Genomic DNA, 23,033 nt, shown 5'->3' on the forward strand with positions numbered 1-23,033 from the left:
CTGTTTCACAATTAAACCCAGATTATTGAATGCCCTTTGCAATTCTCAGTAAATACTAATCTTCTATCAACTTTTATCTGCATAAAATATTTTCTTGTAAGCTTCACGCTAATATAAATTGAATCATAGAACTGTTCAGAGTTGGAGAACATTTCCTCAGCTGGAGGTTTTCTAGAATACTTCACTATCATTTTAGTTTATCTTTTTAAACTGATATTTAGTTTTAGAGAAGCAGGTAGTTTACATGAAATATAATGTGATATCATGAAAATATGCATATAAGGGTTATGTTTCTTTTATTTAATCTCGAATTTAAACTTGAGCTTTATCTTGTATTTTTATGAATCAAAATAGGAAATTGTACTTCTCTACATTTTCTTTTCCATGATATTTTATTTCCAAAAACAATAGCCTATAAATTTGATAGTGTTACTCCAATTGTTCGGGCAAAAGTAGGCATCCAATTCCCTCTAAAATCTATTTGCTGTGCACAATTTCTTTTAGAGCGCATACTCTTTAAATTTCATGGCACACCCATACAGTATTCAAACAAAAACAAAAACAAAACCTGTGTTACACCAGGCATGATACCCAGTCAGCTGAACAAAACAAGCCAATGAGCAGCTAACATGGTGTGCAGAACACACATACACATTATGCAACAGATGTGCCCCATGTGTTGATCAAGGCAGATAAAGGGACCCAAGCCTAAACCAAGTGTCACCACACTGTTTGAGGCCTCTTATACAACCTTGAATTACCCAAGAAAACGCATGCATAGCTTAACTGGCAGCCTTTAAAGGAACTACTAGAGATTGCCACCAAAGGTTTACTTTATATTTTAATTACCTAAATGTGGATCAGGGGTTCACTTCCAAAGACCATCATTGCTTCCCCTCTTCTGCAGATAATTTTCTCTATCTCAGAATCACTCCTTCCTTATTGATCATTTCCCCTCTGATCTCAATTACCACCCTCCTTCCCAACTTTGTCCCCTTCTCCCACAACCTCGCTGACAATCACTGGTTGGTGACTTTTCAGCCTGAAATGGAAATCTTCCTTGCAAGTGAGCTGCCTATGAACTTTCAGTAGGCATTTTCAGCTTACAAGTCTCATGCAAGCTGAAACAAAATAATTTCTAGTCCTATGACATAAATGAGAGCAAAAATTGATTGCAGTGTGAAATGAACATTCAGTTTGGTATAGCCTGCTCTGCATTACAGCCCCAAATTAATTTTCATTCCTCAGTACACTTGACAAAGTGTATTTTCTAATCACAATGGAATTGTTTCCACACTATTTGATATACAGTAATTATGCTAAACGCTTCGCTATACAGATAAATATGGTAATAGATTATTTCTCTACATGGCTAAATTTTAATTTAAAAAGTGTAAAAATTATATTTCATTTCATGAGTTTAAAGCACCAATTCCTTTGAGCTGGGTGAAAAATTGCTGCCAACATTCAGCAATGTAATTTAATCATAATGTCACAACCTTAACAGTTTAAATTGCGGCAGGAAAACAAGTTTGTATATTGATAACAATGACCTTGAAATTGTGTTGTGAAATATTATAGGGTAATGCTTAATACTTTTGTGTGAAATCTAATCCAAGCAATTTGTTAAAAGAATTTTAATATATTTTATAAACTCCTCTCTCTTTCCAAGATAAATTTTTGAACTGAAATAATAGAGACAACTTCATGGTGCATCAGATTGATCACATCTCATATGAAAGTTTAGTATTTTTCTTCATTTACTATTTAAAGTCATATAATTATAGCATCATACAGCATGGAAACAGACCCTTCATTCCAACCCGTTCATGCCAACCAGATATCCCAATCCAATCTAGTCCCACCTGCCAGCACCCAGCCCATATCCCTCCAAACCCTTCCTATTCATATACCTATTCAAATGCCGTTTAAATATTGCAATTGTACCAGCCTCCACCACTTCCTCTGGCAGCTCATTCCATACACGTCCCACCCTCTGCACGAAAAAGTTGCCCCTTAGGTATCTTTGATATCTTTCCCCTCTCACCCTAAACCTATGCCCTCTAGTTCTGGACACCCGACCGCAGGGAAAAGACTTTGTCTATTTACCTTATCCATGCTCATGATTTTGTAAACCTCTATAAGGCCACTCCTCAACCTCCAACGCTCCAGGGAAAACAGCCCCAGCCTGTTCAGCCTCTCCCTATAGCTCAAATCCTCCAACCTTGGCAACATCCTTGTAAATCTTTTCTGAACCTTTTCAAGTTTCACAACATCTTTCCAATAAGAAGGAGACCAGAATTGCATGCAATATTCCAACAGTGGCCTAATCAATGTCCTTTACAGCCACAACATGACCTTCCAACTCAACCAGGTTTCCTAAACTGAACTAGTCCCATTTTCCTGTATTTGGCCCATATCCCTCCAAACCCTTCCTACCCAAGTGTCCAAATGTGTTTTTAATGTTGTAACTGTACCTGCCTTTGCCACTTCCTCTGGCACATACGCACTACCCTCTATGTGAAAAAGTTGGCATTCAGATCCCTTTTAAATCTTCCTCCTAGTTTTGGACTCCTCTACACCGAGGGAAAAGACCTTAGCTATTCATCTTATCTGTGCCCTTCACAATTTTATAAACCTCTGCAAGGTCACCCCTCAGCTTCCTATTCTCCAGGTCAAAAAACCCCAGCTTATCCCATCTCTCCTTTTAATTCCATACTTGGTTATGATCTGAAAGGTTATCTTTAATAAGGAGAGGAAAAGCTACAGCAAACAAATTTGACTTTGTATTCCAATTACTGTATGGAAATGATGTAGTGGCAATGAGTTGCATATGATGTGCTCTTACTTGGTATATTTTTTCACAGATGGGCATGTAATACAGCCTAGATGGCTGGCCCACAATTTTGCCACTGTCCCTCATGAGCTCACCCTAATAATACAGAGGACGAGTGGCTGCCGAAATCAGCAAGACATCCACCATATGTAAATAAATAATTAAGGATCAAGTGAGCTTATTAAAAGCTCAACTGGCCATCAAAATGCCCCCGCTCCCTTCCAATCAGCCTGCTCTGAAAAACCCATCCGTCACAAACCACTGCCCCTGAGCTTTACAAACTCTTCCTAATCCACACTATGGACTCCAGGATTCATGCTGCCTTTTCTGTGAGCTTGTACTGGTAGCACCCACTACGAGCTCATGGCATTGCTGATACTGATGGAACTGCAGCCAATCAGAGTGCAGATATCACACTGTGGGGCAATTTAGTCTGGTCACTACTGGGTGGGTTTCTTTCTGGTCTGTAGGTTTGTTGCTGATTTTACATACATTTCACCCTAATGTAAATGAATATTAGATTCCTATGTATCAACAGGAACCTGATATAGCAATAATATTAAATTTCATAATAAACTGCAGATCCTTATAAAAATTCCTTATGAAAACATTAGATTTTTCTAGCCACCTATCTAGCCGTTATTGACAACTATCCCACACCCTCATCTATCTAAGGAGGCAATAATGCCATTCACTTTGGTTCATTGAGTTCATTGCATCAACTGAGCTTTGCATAATTGTCTTTCAACTGACTTGTCAGCTTCGATAAAATTCACCACACTGCAGATTTGGTCGGACAATTAAACCACTGCTTTGCAACCTGGATATGGAACTTAACTGTTAAAATCCACAGTGAGTTGGAATTATTTGAATAATCTTTTACATTTTTTTTTCATTTGTCTACATTCAGTACTCAAATGAACCCTTAGACATTCATACCTTATATATACACCACATCTGTTCCATCAGAAAGTTTAAGCTGCAGCATTACAACCAAACAGTATAGAGGCTTCTCTTCATTTTGATGCCACAATATTATAGGCCTCAATTTTATATCTACTTATTGTCAAGTGGAGAAAATTGTCAGAGTGTGAACCATAGTCAGGGCATGACCTGACCATTAGTCTCACATGTTTTCCTCTGTCTAATGTTATTTTTAAATTAACACAAGTGTAGCATTGATGTGAAACACAAATGTAACATGCTTTTTCAATCATCTAGACCACAGTACCTCCAGTGCAATCCTTTATTAACTAACTTAGGAGGGTATCCTTCCTGAATAGTTTGCACTTCCTGTCAGAGATAGTGAAGGTTAGGGGCTAGGTTCAAGTTTGTATTTCCAGTTGAAAGTTCATGATGCTTTCATTAATACTAACTAGCAGTTAAATTAGCATTGACCAGAAAACTTGTCTGAACTGGCCATATCTGTACTGGGGCGACAAAAGCAGGTCAGAGAGTGGGAATCCTGCTTCAAGTATCCCACATCCTGACTCCCCAGAACATGCTCACCATCTGAAAGGTGCACATTAGGAATGTGATGGAATATTCCCCAATGGTCTGGGTGAGTGCAGATCTAACAACACAGAAGGCTTGACACCACCAAGGACAAAGCAGTCTACTTGATTGGCACCACAAACATTCATTCCCTCCACCACAGTAGCAGCACTGTGCACTATCTACAAGATGCACTGCAGACATTTACCAAGACATCTTACACAGCAGTTTCCAAGTCTGTGACTACTAACATCAACAAGGACAAGGGCAGCAAATTCCTCTCAAAACCATTCACCATCCAGACTTGGAAATGTGTCATCATTCCTTCAATATCTTGGGACAGCTTGGGGCTACATCTTCAACATTGTGGGTTGATCTTTAGCAGATGGAGTGCAGAAGTTTAAGAAAGCATCTGATCACCACCTTTGCAAGTCTAAGTAAGAATGGCTCAGCCAGCAACACCCACATCCCATGAATGAATAAAAAAAAGGAATTACTCTGACCAAATTTCAGTTGGATAGGTTATGATCAGAAAATGAGTGTTAAAACCTGTTAGCAATGACCAGTAGTAAATTCAAATGCATTATACTAAAAGTAACAAAAAAAGATTGAATAGACGACTTTAGGTAGTGAATCCGCCAAGTATTTGAAGTTCCCAAGCTGGAATGGCATGGTGGCTCAGTAGTTAAGACTGGTGCCATGGACTCAGGTTTGATTCCAGCCTCCAACAACTGTCTGTGTGGAGTTTGCATATTCTTCCTGTTTCTGCAAGAGTTTTCTCCAGGTGCTCCAGTTTCCTCACATAGTCCAAAGATATGCAGGTTAGATGGATTGGCCATACTAAATTGCCCATAGTGTCCAGGGATATGGAGGTAAGGTAGGTTAACCATGGGACATGTGGGATTATAGGGACAGGGTAGGGGGTGTGGGTCTGGTTGAGATACTCTTCAGAGGGCCAGTGTGGACTCAATGGGTTGAATGGTCTGCTTCCACACTGTAGGGATTCTATGATTCAGGTGCAAAGTGAAACATCAGTAAAATAGAGCAAACAACAAATAATTTCTGACAGAGTTACACAAAATATGGATCAAACTAAACAAAGGCTGTGTAAAAATACAGAGAAACTAATACAAGGGCATGTAGCCCTTGAACAAGCCAAGATTACAAATCTTAACAAATCTTTATTTGAAACTATTTTGAAAATTTCTATCTATGGCCTGCCTTTAAAATGGAGAATAATGTTGAGCGGAATTAGAATCAATGTGTATGAGTGAAGGTTCTAATTCAGTCCAGTGGTTAAAAATAGTTTCATCCATTAATATTTTAATATTTTTAAATATTTTGATGTTTTGGCACATGAAATTGTATGGACAGACTAAAAGGCATGGATTACCAACATTATTTTCAGAAACTGACTCACAATGCAACTTTTGAAAAAACCCTTCTTAAAAACATTGAAATTGTCAAGGTTTGTAAATTTTCACAATAACACTGGAAGAAACAGTAAAATGGATTTGATCCATTCCTTTGGATGTCATGGCTCCACCAGCATATTTGAAGATCGGGATCGCACAAGGTGGGAAATTTCATCACCTTCCCACCTATTTCTGACCTGTCTCCCGCAGACAATAGATCTCAAAGGAGTCAAACAGTTCACCCACTTTTGGGCCTACTGAGGTGACCATTTCCAACTCTGCCTCAAGCTTACTGTGCCAGTTGGGGATGGCTCAGACAGTTTATATTGCTGTCAGGCAGGAAAGACAGCCACCACCTTGGGGAGTCCTCTGTTTCCATTGGAGGCAACCTCCTACTTACCTCACTGCTCCAAAGCTCATCCCTCTCACTCCCCAGCTCTGATACTTGACTCTCCAAACACAGCCTGCCACTCTCCACCCTTTCACTGGGGTCTGCTAGCAGGTCCATCCAAATTCCCAAACTTACCTGATGTCCAAGCTCAATAACACTTTCCCCTTGGGCAGTGCTGCAGTCTCAGCAGTGAAAAATCAGTTCTCTGATTGGGCTGTTTATCTGGTCCAATCAGGGAGCTCTGGCTGACATAAAAGGATGAATGTCAGAGATATTCACTCCTCTGAATGCCTGACTCAGTGAGAAATTGTGCTATTGTCAAAGGCCATGCATGCATAAATAAAGGGCGATTGGTGATGGAATGCCAATCTCTGAAGAATTGTTTCACAGATTAGCCAGCACCTCTCTATGATTCAACTTCTGCAGAAGTCACATCCTGAATGACTCTGGACAACTAATGTCTGATTCAGTGAATTCAAGACTGAATTTTCCATCAGGAGGCAAAGAATGCATCACCCCATAAAATCCAGTCCATTGTTACTAGCTTTCCAGCTTTTGGCTTTCAAACTGAAGACAGAAATACCCCCACCAACCAGACTGAAAGGATTAGGGAAACTTCAAAAATGCTTTCTCATCTATTTGTAGAATGGGTCTGAAACTAATCCACCCGAGAAAATAAACAAAAATTGAATTCAAATCTCTTAGACCAAAGTTAGTTCAAAGCTTGCAGCAGAAATGAAAGAATTTAGAAAATTAGAGATGTGCTTCATTATGCATTATATCATAATGACTCTGTGTCCTCTCACATTGTCACAAGCATCAGAAAGTTAATTAATCTTGCAACTCAAAATCACCCCTATTCCGTAAGTTAAACGGAACTCAGTTTATTACGTCCCTACCTCCTCACACCATGTTATACATTCTTAACTATGGTGAAGAATGTTACATTTAACACTGAAATAACTGAAATAGGTCAATTGGAAAATGAAATCAGAACAAGTCATTAATGCAAACTGGATAGATTCAAAACAAAGCATGCACCTGTTCTTTTACTGAGACACTACTAAAGGGATATACCAAGATATAGTTTTGCTTATAAGTTAAGGCTGCTGCTCACTTTGTGCTAGACTGATGAAAAGCAAAGCAAAATTATGCAGCCCAACTGTCCTCTCTGAACATTCTTATAGAAAATCAATATCTTCTAAAATTGTTCCATAATAATATAGAAGCACACCTGTTATTCTGCTCTTCGCTACTCCAGTTCTTTTTTTAAAATCCATATAAACTGTGGTAATTTTTTGTCACATTTAACATTAAGTGAAATCATGTTATTTCACTATAGTTACATCATAAATGGCGAGCACTATCCAAAGCTTATTGGGCCTATGATGACAACACTGGAATCGAACAACATATCACATCTTATACTGGGAGGCTAAATGAAAAATGCTTATTCCAATACTATCTTTAAGTGAAGATCATTCGATGTAAAATGTTCCAGATAAGGACCAGTTGAAAGACATCAGTAACAGTGAGGATATCTTCCTTTACACTACAATCTCTCCCCAGGATTGTACATGGACTTTAAGATACATTTTTAAAAAACTATTCCAATGAAGGTCATCATAGTCTTTAACGTTAATTCTGTTTCTCTCCACAGATGCTTTCTGACATGCTTTTGACATTTTTGCTTTTTATTTCAGATTTCCAGCAGTATTCTGATTTTGTTTACAATTATCAAATTAATTGTTCAGGTCACAGGCAGATGTAAATAAAAATGTGGAACTGACATCATACTGTTGCATCAAGTAGTATCATTAACTCAACACATTTAACTGTTCATCATAGTTTCTTGCTCACTTATTAGCACCAGACTTTAGTCCCCACAATGAAATTAAAACATAAGCTATAAATGACAAAAATGATATAAAACGCATGGTTTTGGGATGAGCCTAGTGCCAACTGGATCATGTTAGAAGTATAATTGGTTGTATAAAAGAAGTTGAACATCAAAGTATGTCTGTGCAACAATGGAATGCAGTCCTAATGATAACTGGTGAGAACAATATTTGAAAGATCAACTGCTCAAGAATGTTGAATCAAGGAAAAAAGAAATAGGGTAGAGTAACCATTTGTTGAACAAAAATTACATAGATGTTAAATGGTCTTTGGTGACAGTGTACTACTTAACGATAATAATATTTAGCACATGATAAAATCTTCATATGATGGAATGATAAACAAGCTAGTTGTTTCTCCTAGACAATATCTGTTATAAACATCTAAAAGGTTTTGCTTGCAAGTTACAAGCCATATTTCTTTAGAGGAATGTGTTACCCGTTATTGTCTTGTTTGTGGTTCAAAGGTGGAAGGCAATGATTTTGGTAAATCTTAGAGAAAGATCTACAACAGTGCATATAATAGACCTGCTCTGTTAGAACAGTGTTCTCAGTACAGTTAGCTTTAACATTCTCACATCATTATTGTAAAACTGTCACCTCTGTGCCTTCTATGAATTTTTTGTTGATGCGAACTGTGTTAATTTTGACCATTATTTCAAGCACTAAAAGAAATTCGTAACATGCTGGAATTAGTCATGCATTTATAATGGTACCAGTTAAACAGTAAGGTGTGTTACTGAGGACACTGGATTGAAGTTGTAATGTGTTGGGCAGATTGAAGCATGCAATAATGGCTAAATGCTTCAAATTATATAGGTATTCTAAATCATCTAATCATTTTCAAAGCACCCCAATGCTATTTGATCATACCTGAAAACCCCAAAATAGTATATAAAAAGTAAAAATCCATATTTTTGAATACAAAAACATCACCTCCACCAGCATTAGCCATGGGTAATTAGGAAATGTGTGGTAACTGAGGGGTAGATAAGGAGGATAGTGCATTTATTTCTTCAGTGGCTGGTACATTAAAGTATTAGGATCAAGAACAGAATTTACAGTCTCCACAAATTTAGAGGAATAGTGTGAGGTTGCAGGACTAAGTGTATGTGTAACACTGTAATTAATCCCAGGCATAACTGCCATAACTTCAGCAACCTTCTGTTTGAGTTCTTCAATTTCCTGGTCTTGTTGGATTATGTGCCCTGAAAGAAAAATAAGCAACGTTATATCTGTGACAGGTTTCAAGATAATTTAAAGTATCGATTACAGATTCTTGAATTCCATTGACCAACTTATGACCTAAGATTTCTGTGGACTGAAATGGTGTTAAAAAAGGAGTCAAGATAATGACCTAAAATGGTCACAAGGATTATCTGACCCATATAGGTTAGCGAACTTTGATGTGGATTAATCTAGAGTCACTCTGAACTGAAATCATTATTTTCTCTTAGGGCAATAAAATTAAGTCAGTCAGATCACAAGAGATGTATGAAAAGGTCCTCATCTCCTGTTTAAATTGATTTACACCATTGATAGAATCTTCACATTAGTGGAGATGAAACATTGCCTGTAATTATTAAACCTAGAAAGTACTATCTCAGCAGACACAAAATATAAAGCCAGCTTGAAATTCAAGAATCTCTAAACAGACGAGGAGTGGATGAAATTAAGAATGCGCAACTGAATACAAACTGAGAAGACTGTCTTTGTCCAGATGAAAATCCCAGTTTAACAGCATTCACTACAAAAATGTATCAGAGAACCAAGAACTTAGAAAGATAACTGCAATATTCACAATTGCTGGTCCAAAAAAAGCCAAAGCAACCAAATGGTCCCAGATTAAACTCTTACACCTCAAGAACACACAAAGGATTCTAACTTATATATTATTTTACTTTCCTTTATTTAGGGCACTATCTCCATTTAACTTAGTACATTTGTGTATGGATGAGCCCAGGTGACTGCATGAAGGACATAAACATTATGGTGCATTTTTATTACATTTCTCAAAGATAGAAAGTAATAACCTGTTCCTTCTTTCCCTTAAAAACTTTCTGATTAACTCATTTTTGTTTACAGTAAGGAAAAGGTTTGGTCTTGTACGAAAAAGAATTGAAACCTTTGTTGCAGCTAATCAAGAAGACGAATGTAACTGGTTCACTCCTTTCTGACCTGATCATAAAAATATTATGTATCCTCTCATGCACTGATTTTTGTCAGAGGATCTGCAGCGTACTCAAATATGGTGCTAATGCCCAGGTTCTGGAAATCGGCTCCCGAAAACTTGTACTTGCTATTTTTTTCTGTGGATTGGGAGGATGAGGTTTGGGAAAACTGTGTTGTGCACGCCCATAGTTCATGGAGACAACTGTACATGTGCTGCTAACTTTGCTCAAATCTAATTTTTGCTCATAGGATGTCTAAAATATGATTTCTGGGCATTGGATTCTCTTTCACCCTTTTCCATTGGGCAGATGATACAGAAGTTTGAAAACATGTACTAGCAGATTTAAGAATGTCTTCTTCCCTGCTGTTATCAGACTTAACCTCTCATATGAATGAATATGATGAATTAACCTCTCATATATTAAAGTTGATCTTTCTCTGCACTTCTCTGTAGCTGTAACACTATATTATGTATGCTGTTCTACTACCCTGATGTATTTATGTGGGGTATGATTTGTCTGGTTAGCACACAAAACAATACTTTTCACTGTACCTCAGTACATGTGACAATTTTGGATCAAATCAAAGAAAGGATCATGGTGGGTCCAGATTGGTGTGGCAGGTTTAGATTGGGTAAGGAGTGTCAGCAATGAGCATTAGAGGACTGCCTCTTGTTTTTTGGTTAACAGCGGTCATCATGTCCAACAAAAACAAAGGAAATCTTTTCAATTGTCACCACCACACAGCTGTCTTTGTTGCTGCATCCTAACTCATTTTTTTGGGTGGTGGGCATGAGTGTTGTTTTCTAACACCTCTGGAATGAAAATCCAACTGTTCAGGGACATCTGTGAAATCAGGTTTGCTGGGCTAGGGATTTTCCTCAGTGAAAATTCAAGGCATAGTTTTGATTAGACTAATAAAGGGAAAGTTAGGGAGGAGACGGCAAGGTGAAACACATTGTTTCTGTTTCTTTGTATTTATTTTAAAAAGCTAGGTAAACACAGTTAATATATCACAATAAGCAAACAATTTCATCACTGAAATATAAGCAATTGTTTTAGTTTCACAGTGTGTAAACTGCAAGTTTAAGAGATTGGCTGTCAAGAGGAAACTTAAATTCTCTGGAGCCGCTGGTGTTGTGTATCTCTACATAATTAGTTGCAAATTTTATGCTAAGGAAAAGTACTGAAGGTGAACATGCAAGGAGCGACTTTATGTTGGAAAAGCAACACAAGTTACTTGTTTGATTTCCTTAAGAGAAAAATGTGCTTCCATTAATTTTGCATTGGAAATACATTGAAAATAGAACAGAAATTCATACTTAATATCAAACCGAGTCTTTAGCAATAACCAGGTATTACCATCCCACAATTATAAATACTACGGCTTACCTTGTGCAATCTCTAGCTGTCGCCTGGCATCCCCAAGAGCAGAGAAAAGGTCCAGTTTAATTCTTGTCTCTGCACTAAGATTGATTTCTAAGTGTTGTGTCTTATCTTGCATGGCTGAAAGTGCTGCCATCAACATTTCAGTGTCCTGTTCATTTTCCTTATATTTACAAAGCTCCTACAGAAAAGTTTTACAAAGAGACAAATTCAAGCAAATCTTCAAGGTTGTCAGTTGAAAAGCATTCAGAGTTGCACCATTTAATTTTAAAATCTGCTCTGGTCAAAGGATCACATTATATTAAAACAAGAAGAGAAGAATTCTAAAAATGTAATCTCCCATGTATTTTCCTTTTACACATATAGAAGCCAATAAATTAGGAGTAGGAACCAGTCATTTAACCCTTTGAGCTTGCAAGAGCATTCAATAGGATCAAAGTTAAAAATCGCACAACACCAGGTTATAGTCCAACAGAATTATTTGGAAGCACTAGCTTTCGGAGCACTGCTCCTTCATTAGGTGGTTGTGGAGTATAAGATCATTTGTTATAAAACCTTAAGTTATCTTGAGTACGTGACTTAAAAGAAGTTCTGGGATTTACATATTAATGAATCGACAATCTGAGTCTTATGAGCTTAGCCTCCATAACCACCTGATGAAGGAGCAGCACTCCAAAAGCTAGTGCTTCCAAAGAAACCTGTTGAACTATAACCTGGTGTTGTGTGATTTTTAACTTTGTCCGCCCGAATCCAACACCAGTTCCTCCACTTCAAAAGGATTAAGGCTGATGTGACCATGCCCTCACCTCCACTTTCATGCCTACCTCTGATACCTATTGATTCCCTTGTTCAATAAAAAGAATCAATGACATGGCCTCAAGCTCTCTGGCAAAGAGAATTCCACAGTCTCATGACCCTTTGCAAAAACAAATTTTCTTCCCTATCTTAAATAGGCACCATTATGCTTAAATTGAATTTCCTGGATCTAGTCTCTCCCTCAAGGTACAGTATTCACAATGCATACTAACCATCCCCAAACAGCCTATGTCTGCAAAATGCAGAGCATAATGTCCACCATATTCTGAGATTGCATAGCACTTGCTAAATAATCCCAATTTTGCTAAGAATTACATTAACAACCAAATAAAGATTATCAGTCAAGCTTAAAGTGTGGCTTATGTATGTGCACTAGTAGCTACATCTAATCACATGCAGGGTCATGACCTTTGCAAACCAAGAAGAACGTGTCCATTTGCTGTGCTTTTTCAAATAATCTTGAGGGGCAGACATTCCATGGTGCATTTCCCAGGGCATAAGAATGGTGGCTGAGTGGTTAGCACCAGGGACACGGGTTCAATTCCAGCCATGGGTGACTGTCTGTGTGGAGTTTGCACATTCTCCCTGTGTCTGTGTGGATTTCCTCCCACAATCCAAAGATGTGCAGGTTAAAATTGCCCATTGTGTTCAGAGATGTGTAGGTTAGGTGCGTTAGTCAGAGGTAAATGTAGGGGAATAGGTCTGCGTGGGTTACTCTTCGAAGGGTCAGTGTGGATTTGTTGGACTGAATGACCTGTTTCCACACTATAGGGATTCTATGAGTAGGAGTAGGCCACCTAGCCCTTCGAGACTGATCTGCCATTCAATAAGATCATGGCTGATCTTTTTGTAGACACAGATTCACTTAGCCGCCCTCTCACTGTATCCCTTAATTCCTTTATTGTTAAAAAAAATGTACCTTAGCTTTAAAAACGTTTACTGAATTAGCATCAATTATTTCACTGGGCAGGGAATTCCACAGATTAACAACCGTCTGGGTGAAGAAGTTCCTTCTCAATTCAGTCCTAAATCTGCTCCTCATAACCTTGAGGCTATGCCCTCTTGTCCTAGCTTCACCTACCTGTGGAAACATCCTCTTCACTTCTATCTTATCTATTCCCTTCATAATTTTATAAGTTTCTATAAGAGGCAATCTTGTGACTATCAATGTTGACTTTCCTGATTTGAATTCAAGTCAAAGATTGGCAGTTAACTGTTCTTTGGTGCATTCTGTGTGGAATTGCCCCTAACATTTTATCTATTAGATAGAACATAATATGGAAACAGGTGAGGTCATGCACATTGGCAGGAAAAATAGAGGACCTTGACCTTATTTAAATGGAGAAAGATTTCTCACCTTTCTATACCCTCTACAAACATTTTGTGTTGTCATCACCACTTGCCTTCCCACCTCTTTTTCTGTTATTCACAAACATGGTTATAGTACATTCACTCTCTTCATTCAAGTAAGAAGAGAGTGAATGGTAAATAATTGTGGCCCCATCCCTGTGGCACTTCATTAGTTACAGGTTGCTATTCTATAAATGTCCACCTTATCCCAACTCTCTGTCTTGTATGAGTTAGTCCATTGTTGATCTTTGGATGGTTGGTGTGGACTCGATGGGCTGAATGGCCTGCTTCTACACTGTAGGTATTCTTTGATTCTATGATTCTATTAATATCCTACCCCACACCATTGATTCTGATCAGAAAACCCAAATATGTTACATCCCCTTTATCTACCCTGCTTGTTACCTTCTCCACTATCAAAATCCATCGTATTACCATTGACCAGAAACTGAACTGGACTAACCATATAAATACAATGGCTACAAGAAAGCCTTCATACAGGTGCAGCAAGCAATGAATAAGGCAAATGATACTTTGTTTTTTTTTATTGCAAAAGATTTTGGTCATATGACTAAAGAAGTCCTGCTGCAATTAAATGAACCTTGGTTGGACCACAATGGGAGTATTGTATACAGTTTTGAACCCCTAAGGAAAGATATACTTGCTACAGTGAGACTGCAATATTGATTCACCAGACCAATCCTTGTAATGACGGGATCATGAGAAGAGATTGAGGAGACTGAGACAATCTTCTCCAAAGTTTGAAAGAATGAGTGACGATCTTATTGAATTTTACAACTTTCTTACAGAGCCCGACTGTGTAGATGCAGGACAGATGTTTCTAATGGCTGAGGGTCTAGAACCAAATGACACAGTCTCAGAACATAGGTACATTGTTTAGGACTGAGATGAGGAGGTATTTCCTCAGCCAGAATATGAGAAATCTTTGGAATTCTCTTCCTCAAAGGGCTACAGATTAGATTTTTTAGATTAGATTCCTTACAGTTTGGAAACAGGCCCTCCGAAGAGTAACCCACCCAGACCCATTTCTCTCTGACTAACGCACCGAGCACTATGGGCAATTTAGCATGGTCAATTCAACTGACCTGCACATCTTTGGACTGTGGGAGGAAACTGGAGCACCCAGAGGAAACCCACATAGACACAGGGAGAATGTGCAAACTCATACAGACAGTCGCCCGAGGCTGGAATCGAACCTGGGACCCTGGTGCTGTGAGGTAGCAGTGCTAACCACTGAGCCACCGTGCCGCCCATTAAGCATTCAGTCATTGATTATATTAAAGACAGATACTGATAGATTGCTAGAGTTTGAAGTTATAATAACTATAGAAATAGAGTTGGAAAATGGTGTCGAGGTAGGAGGTCAGCTTTGATTTAGGTGAATGGCAGAGAAGACCATTCGGGCTAAATGACATACTCCTGTTTCCAATGTCTGTTCGCTTGCTAATTTTCATCTTTTAGGAGCTCTCACAGAAGAATCAATAAGTTCTATTTTTGCATCCCCAGCAATATTGCATAGTTCTCTTTTCCTCTTCTACAAGTTCAGATTCTTAATGAGCCACATGTGCCAACCAAATCTAGAAGCTCGACCATTGACACAATTCCTGATGTTTCTGGATGATGAAGTGCTGCTAAGACATTTAGTGGTAGGAGACATCACAAACGAGCATCATTATGTCATTGTTCATATAAGTACACAGATATACTTTGTAGCTGGTATTATTAGCTACTAATTAAATTCTTTGCCATGGCCAATTATTCCCCTTCCTGATTCCAGATATATTGACTCTGCATGAACATGTAGAAGTCCAATTGGTCTCTTCTTTGGACTTTTGCATATACATTTGGTGATGAATTATCTGTTAAAAGAGCTTTGTTTGGTCAAAAGTAAAATTCAACAAAATAACTGTTAAAATTACATTCTACGAATATTGGCTACATTTTTTGCAAGGTTTGTGACAGTCGAAAGAAAGGACAACGGAGAACTACAAACCTGCGTATACAGAAAACTGACAAACACTGACCAAATACTTAACTACAGCAGCAACCATCCCAACACACACAAACGAAGCTGTATCAGAACATTATTCCAACGAGCCACCACACACTGCAGCACTGACGAACTTCGGAAAACAGAGGAGAACCACCTATACAACGTATTCAAGAAGAACGGATACCCAACGGAATCCTGAAGAAGGGCTCATGCCCGAACCGTCAATTCTCCTGCTCCTTGGATGCTGCCTGACCTGCTGCGCTTTTCCAGCAACACATTTTCAACATAGACTTAGATACCATCTATCAACCCCTCAGAAAACGAACAGGAAATGACATCACCACAAACCCCAGGAACCCCATCCAGGACAAACATATAAATAGAAAGCAGGAGACAACAGCTTCGTTTCACTTGGAGGTCGCCACTGATGATGTTACCTAGCCAGGTAATGAAATGTCTGGATATCAAACCTACAGCTCAGCGAGCAAACCTACACCCCATTGGTTACATTTTAAAAGTCTTATTCAGCAGACTGTCTGGAAGGTTCCAGATAAGTCTGTTAGAAGCTATTGTAAACATCAGATGTGGCAGTAATAACTTATTTTAAAGCATGGGAAAGGAAGTGGAAAAGTACCAACAATATGCTTTTGCCAGCAAGAAGTATAGAAAGCCAAACTGTCTCAAGGCCTGTAAAATATGTTACTTATCTATGTATCATTATACTTTAATACATAAATGGTGAACTGTATTTCCATGTTACGCTCCTGACCCCTCTGCTATAATTTTTAGCAGGGGATGAATTAAGTAATGCAGAAATTCAGGGCCTGCATGTCTAATGTTCACTTCCGTCCATCACAGTTCAGGTATTCAACTCTGACTGTTAACTCTGCTTACCTAACTAAAGTCAAACTTCCTTTTTCATTTTATTACTGCGAAAGGGATTCACTCTGTTGCTAATGGTATTGAACCAGCTAAAGAACCACAGTGCCACCCAGCACCCAGTTAATGCTATTGCAACCAGCCAAAGAATCTGTGGGTAACCAAGGAATCAAATAATGGCTTTAACACAGAACCAACATTCAACCAAAGCCAAAACACAGGCACTAAACTTTAGAACCAGTCAATATCCTAACAATGACTGTAATTTCCTGCAATGGTAATGTTGATGATGAACACTTTGTTCTTTCTTCCAATATGAATGAGTATTCGGGAGCTTAATACAAAATATTTACCTGCACCTCCTGCTCTACTTTTCTTAGGTGTTCATCTTTCATTTTGAGCTCTGTTTGCAGCTGTTTATATTCTGCATCCAATTCTTTTATTCTGTTCTTCAGAGACTCTGTGCAATCTCCTCTGGAAGGTGTAAACCATAACAGTCAAAATGTACCAGTGTAAAAAAGCAGATAACTGATGTAATCCTGGTGCCAGTGGCTCAAATCTTGCTATCTTCTGGTTAATTACAATAAGTACTGGGGACTGGACTGCTTTGCAAACTATTTTCCAAATTTGGCAGGATCTCAGGAACAAAAGAAATAATTTGATATTTTCCTAATATGTCTTTATTTAAAAATTACTGTTCCTCTAAAGTTCAGTTGCCCACACTCCACCAAGGTAAACTTATGCTGGGAGGAAAAGTTATTGATATTACCTCCTTTCATAATAGACCATGTCATAATTGAGAAGGTTACTGTCCCACCAGATCTACCCACATGCTCATCGTACAGGAACTGACATCTGCTCAGGCTCCAGTTAACTTTTTTCACATCTATCGATTAAAAGGACGAAGAATGAATGGGCTGGAACAAATATTTATGCTATGAACGTTTTGGTCATAATACAAAGCATGAGTATGGCAGGTCTGCACACCAGCTGTACCTTAGTGCAGAGCATACCTTTGGAGCTTGTGACCCCATTCCTGAATCTATGACCCATTTTGGGTTTGCAACCCACAGTTTGGGACTGCTGAAATATTTACAAGAATGGAGGGTGAGACACTGTCCATCCTCTCACACTTAGGACTGTTGCAAACGATAACAGAGAACAACCAGCATTATGTTCTGAGTTATGTTCTGCTGGTCCATGTCACCCCCTAGAGAACATATTGCCTCCAAAATGAAAGTGTTGTAAATAATGAATATAAGCAAGGTAATTTAGAAGTTATGCTCATATTTATCGTCTCTTTGATACATGATACAAAGTTGCTCGACTTTATTAAAACTTCTCCTGCTCCTACACTAATAAGGAATGAAAGAAAACAGTGACAATTATATTTATGTAGCACCTCAAAAGATATTTCAAAAGCATATCACCAAACAAAGAGCCACACTGAGTCAAAAAATGCATTCGGACAGTTTGATCAAGAGGTAAATTTGAAGGAGAGTCTAAAAAGAGGTGAGAGTTAGACAGGCGAAGAGATGTTGGGATGCTCAGAATATGGTTGAATTCTGTCTACTCAGGTAGTAGGAGCAGAGTTCAGCCCAAACAATCCCATCTTCTGCCTGCTCACAGCAGTTGGTCTCTTAAATCAAGAAATTTTCCACCACTCCTTATCCCAATTTCCAAGCTGAAGTGAGCGGCAAGCTGAATGGTGAAATTTGAATGAGCCTCACAAGTTAAAATATCCTTCTTTCCTGGAAAGGCATTGAGTTTCTAACTCATGGCTCTATTCATTCACAGAAATTGGCCTACACTTAAAGTCAACCTTCAATTTATAATGTTAAACGTCTGTTTGTGTTTGTGCTAAATTTATTGAAGCATGACGATCTAGGCAAATGGAATAAATCTCAATGTCGCGGTCAATTTGATTCAAGTATGTATGTATAAATTAATGATAAACTTTATCAGGTTCAACCAAACATGAGTTTGAACTACATACTTCTACTAATCTGAAGTCATAGGTCATGAAAGAAAACAGTTGACCATGGCTTTGATTGTTATTCCAAAACTAATTGGTACTTTATAGGGGTTATGCAGAATACCTCATGGATGCATTGAATGAGACTGCCCGTGCAATAACTGTAGTTTCATCTGTTTTCCTCTTCTTTGTGTCCATCAGCTGCTTCTCCAGCAGAGCTCGACCATCCAGTTCTGCTCTAAGCTTTTTCTCTAAGTAGATGATATTCTGTTTGTCTTTCTGTTTTGCTTGCAAAGCACAATGCATTCTTAAAGTAAAGTGAAACACAACTGTTACACCAATATTACAGGATGGCTAGTTATCTACTTAATCTGAGAAAAACTGCTGACTTAATTATTGCCAACGTGCATTGTGGATCAACACCATTCCTACCTGGTCTGCAAAAGTTCATTTTCTTGTCGAAGCTGAACAAGTTCTGATCGTATTTTTTGTTTGCTGTTGGTCAGTAGATTAATCTGACAACGGAGCTCCTGTTCAGATTGCCTAGAGGTTTGTAGGTCTGTCTTTAGCTTCTTTATATCATTTTCCAATCTAGGAGAAAGAAGTATATGCGGTTAACTTTTATCATTTTGTGAAAAGGTTAACTTACGTATTTTACGGGTTTGCTCATGGAATGTGGGCATTACTCTCCATGCCAGCATTTATTGCCCTTTCCCAGTTGCTCAAGAAATTAGCAAAGTGTCACCTTCTTGAACCATTGCAGTTGTTGTGAAGTAGAGACTTCCACAGTGCTGTTAGAAAAGAAGTTCAAGGTTTTTGACCCTGAAATAATGAAGTAGGTGCAACATAGTGTATTGGAGGTAACTTGCAGGTAATGGTGTTCCCATGTATATGCTGCTCTTGCCCTTCAAGGTGGGAGGACCCACAAGTTTACAAGATGCTTCTGAAGGAGAATTCTTATATATTCTTCAATATGCAAAAAATGACAAAAAAATAGAAAATTAAGCATATCCTCTCCCACAAACTGTCCACCATCACAAACTCACAAGCATACATTTTCATGGAATGTAGTAAAATTAGTATATACCTGATCGCATTGTACATTTTGAAGGTCAACTGGCATGCTGGTGCTGCCATTAAAGATATTTTACATCAGGGGTTATATTAAGCTGCATTTCATACAGCAGTTCTATCTAAAACTGTATCTGAAGCCATGGTCATCAGAAATGGTAACAACTGTGAATCTGCCTTTGGAACATAGAGCATTTTACTCACCCACATCATTCTCTTATATTAGCAGTTTTGTCTTTTACAATGTTGAAGAAACTGCCCTATAATACTGCTGTTTTAAAATGGCATTAACAGTTTTTTTTCAGAAATCATTACCTTCTTCACTAGCTATGAGAATTAGTTTATCATCCAACAATTGCAAAATAGCATTCATTTGAGGCTGATGGGCTTAAGTAAAATGTCTAACCAACAATTCATTGTAGCTGTGAGGGATCACTACAGTATCACAGGGGCTGTCTTTTGGGTGAGATATTAAACTAAAACCCTGTCTACTCTCTCAAATGGAACATAAAAGACCCATTGCACTCTCTGAAGTGGTTAATATTCTCTCCTGTATTCTAACCAGGAGTTAGTTCTTTAATAAAACACTAAAACAAAATATCTGATCGTTTATTCCATTGCTGTTTGTGTTTGCTGCAAATTGGCTGCCAATGTTTTTCTAGAATACAGCAGTGACTATATTGCAAAAAAATACTTAATGAACTCTGTTGGTAAATCCTGAGAATATGAAAAGTAATATTTTTATGTAATTTCATTCTTTTCATACCAATATGTGTTACTTCATGTGAGACCATGGCTTTATATGAAAGAAATATTTTTAATCTTTTTGGACTGGATTTTCACAAAGTAGAGAGTCTCTGGATCCCTTTAATTTTTGCATCAGGACACAATTCCAAGATTCATGATTCCATTCCCAATGGTTCCATTTTTCATTAAGGTGGAATCAATGTGTAGGCTGGTACATGTCCCAATCCTTCATGCTCATTCCATTGTAAAGATAGGCATCTCCTAGCTCCTTTTAATGCTCATGGAGTGAGGTCAACATTTCAAGTAGTCCTGGTTCACAACCACTCAGCGATGTTGTGACCAGAGTCTGAATGAGGGAACCATTGAAAATAATCATTGAAAACTATTCAATAGGGTGTATTCATGCCTCCCCATTTCAACCACCCATGACTTTTAAAACCCTCCAACAAAGCCTAACCTCACATGTCCTCCCTGCCATGAACAGTAAAACCATCCAAACCAATCTATGGGATTGTCATGCCATGCTGTGTTTTCTGTACAGAAGTAATGAAATCCACATAAGATTTGTCGCATATGAAAAAGTGAAAAAATGAAACAGCAATTGAAAATTATTTTCTGATAACAAAGCTACTTTTATCATGACTCCATAAACATATCAAAATAGCCAATAGGTAAAGCCTAAACAGCAGAAACTCCAAGTAACTGATATCTCCTTATCTGAATTAGCTAAAATATCTCTTTGTCTTTGCTGCAAGGTTGTAGGAGCTCATCAAGGAAGAGTGGTGAGGCAAGGTTGAGCCGAGATAACTTCTCGCAGGCACTAAATCCAATTTGCATTGTCTGGGCATTAGGGCATTGAACTGACATTAGGTGACATCACCTGACCAACAGGAAGATTGCATTTACAAATGGAACATATGATCAAACATAAAAGCTATTGAGGCTTTGCAGCAGCAGCATGGTCAGCAAAGAAGGGTCCAGGTATCAGGAGTGCACAGCCACAAAGCTAGATCTGTGAAGGAGCAAACAAACTGTTTAAGGTAAAAACCAAAAGAACTGCAGATGCAGTAAATCAGAAATAAAAACAAAAATTGCTGGAAAAGCTCAGCAGGTCTGGCAGCAACAGTGCAGAGAAATCAAAGTTAACGTTTCAGGTCCAGAGACCATTCCTCAGTTCTGAGGAAGGGTCACCGGATGTGAAACATTAACTCTGAAGCTATTTAAGGGATTCTGGGTAATCCAAGATGGAGGACGGGAAAAATGTCTCGCTGTAAGAACTGCTCTTTTTTTTGAGGTATTTTAGGTGTTGGAGGTGAATTCCTTGAATTCCAGGAGCAGCAATAACTATTTTATATCCTGTTGCATTGTTTTGGAACTTTGGAAAAAATAGATCAAAACAACAGCGGTGTTAAAAGGGAGAAGAGCAGACAAAGGAAGCACATGGTGAGAACAGTGCAGGAGAGAGAGAGAGAGAAAGAGAGAGAGAGAGAGAGAGAGATACCGCCGTTGCTGTCTGAATGCATGTACCACTGGACATTGGGAGGAACTGTTGGTTGAAGTTCACAGCACAGAATCAGATAAGTTAATTGTTGTATTAAGTTTGTCCAAGAGAAAGGCTGCAGTAGTGAGTATAGTGGATTCTTTCTTGATTATATGTTTTTGGAGATAAGTCTCTTGATTAAACTTAAAATATAAGCCATAGCTATTAATTTAACGGGGGGGCAGTGTTTGTAGAGGAATAAGACGGTGTTTTTTTTTCTGTAGATTGTGAAGGAGCAAAAATGGCCTTTGCAGAAATATGTACTTCTTGTCAGATGTGGAAGTTTAAAGAGAGTTTAAAGATTACTGCGGATTATATCTGCCATAAATACAGTTGGATGCGAATCTTATCTGATCGAGTGGATCGGTTGGAGAGACAGATAGAAGCTTCACAGGAGGCTCCCAAGCACTGAGGATGTCACCTAGACAGGGGACGAAACGTTTGCAACAAAAACTTCCAGCTCGGCGAACAGAACCACAGCAACGAGCACCCGAGCTACAAATCTTCACCCAAACTTTGAAGACAGATAGAAGCGATGAGAAATTTGCAACAGCAACAGTATGGGATGGATGGCAGTTATAGGAAGGGGGTAAGTCTCAGATACAGTCACATAGATGGGTTAACCCCAGGAAGGGTGAGAGAGGTCAGCACCTAGGGCAGGAGTCTTTTGTGGATATACCCATTTCAAATAAGTATGCTCTTTTGGAAAATGTAGGGGGTGATGGATTCTCAGGGGAACGTGGCACGAACAGCCAAGTTTCTGGTATTGAGAGTGGCTCTAATGCAACGAGGGGTATGTCGGCTTCAAAGCGATCAATTGTGTTAGGGGATTCTGTAGTCAGACAGACGTTTTTGTGGCCAGCAATGAAAAAGCAGAATGGTGTGTTTCCCTGGTGCCAGGATCAAGGATGTCTCAGAGAGGGTGCAGAATGTTATCACGGGAGAGAGGGGCCAGCAAGAGGTCATTGTCCACATTGGAACCAACAATATAGGAAGGGAAAAGGTTGAGATTCTGAAGGGAGATTACAGAGAGTTGGCAGAAATTTAAAA

The 23,033-nt window shown here is 38.5% G+C and overlaps 1 protein-coding gene across 1 annotated transcript in view; it reads right to left on the reverse strand.

Annotated features, from left to right (window-relative positions):
- Positions 1-5,125: 5,125 nt before the first annotated feature.
- The window catches only part of LOC122543786 (macoilin-like), a 127,171-nt gene continuing 109,263 nt past the window's right edge, over positions 5,126-23,033 (reverse strand). Inside the window, exons 7-11 of the mRNA XM_043682558.1 lie at positions 19,058-19,216; positions 18,750-18,932; positions 17,004-17,124; positions 11,598-11,772; positions 5,126-9,242 (exon numbers count right to left, since the gene is read on the reverse strand). Coding sequence (XP_043538493.1) covers positions 9,043-9,242; positions 11,598-11,772; positions 17,004-17,124; positions 18,750-18,932; positions 19,058-19,216 — 838 coding nt within the window. The 3' untranslated portion in view covers positions 5,126-9,042. The remainder of the gene's footprint in view (positions 9,243-11,597; positions 11,773-17,003; positions 17,125-18,749; positions 18,933-19,057; positions 19,217-23,033) is intronic.

This window comes from Chiloscyllium plagiosum, chromosome 3, assembly GCF_004010195.1.
Source record: "Chiloscyllium plagiosum isolate BGI_BamShark_2017 chromosome 3, ASM401019v2, whole genome shotgun sequence".
In the NCBI taxonomy this organism is placed as follows: domain Eukaryota; kingdom Metazoa; phylum Chordata; class Chondrichthyes; order Orectolobiformes; family Hemiscylliidae; genus Chiloscyllium; species Chiloscyllium plagiosum.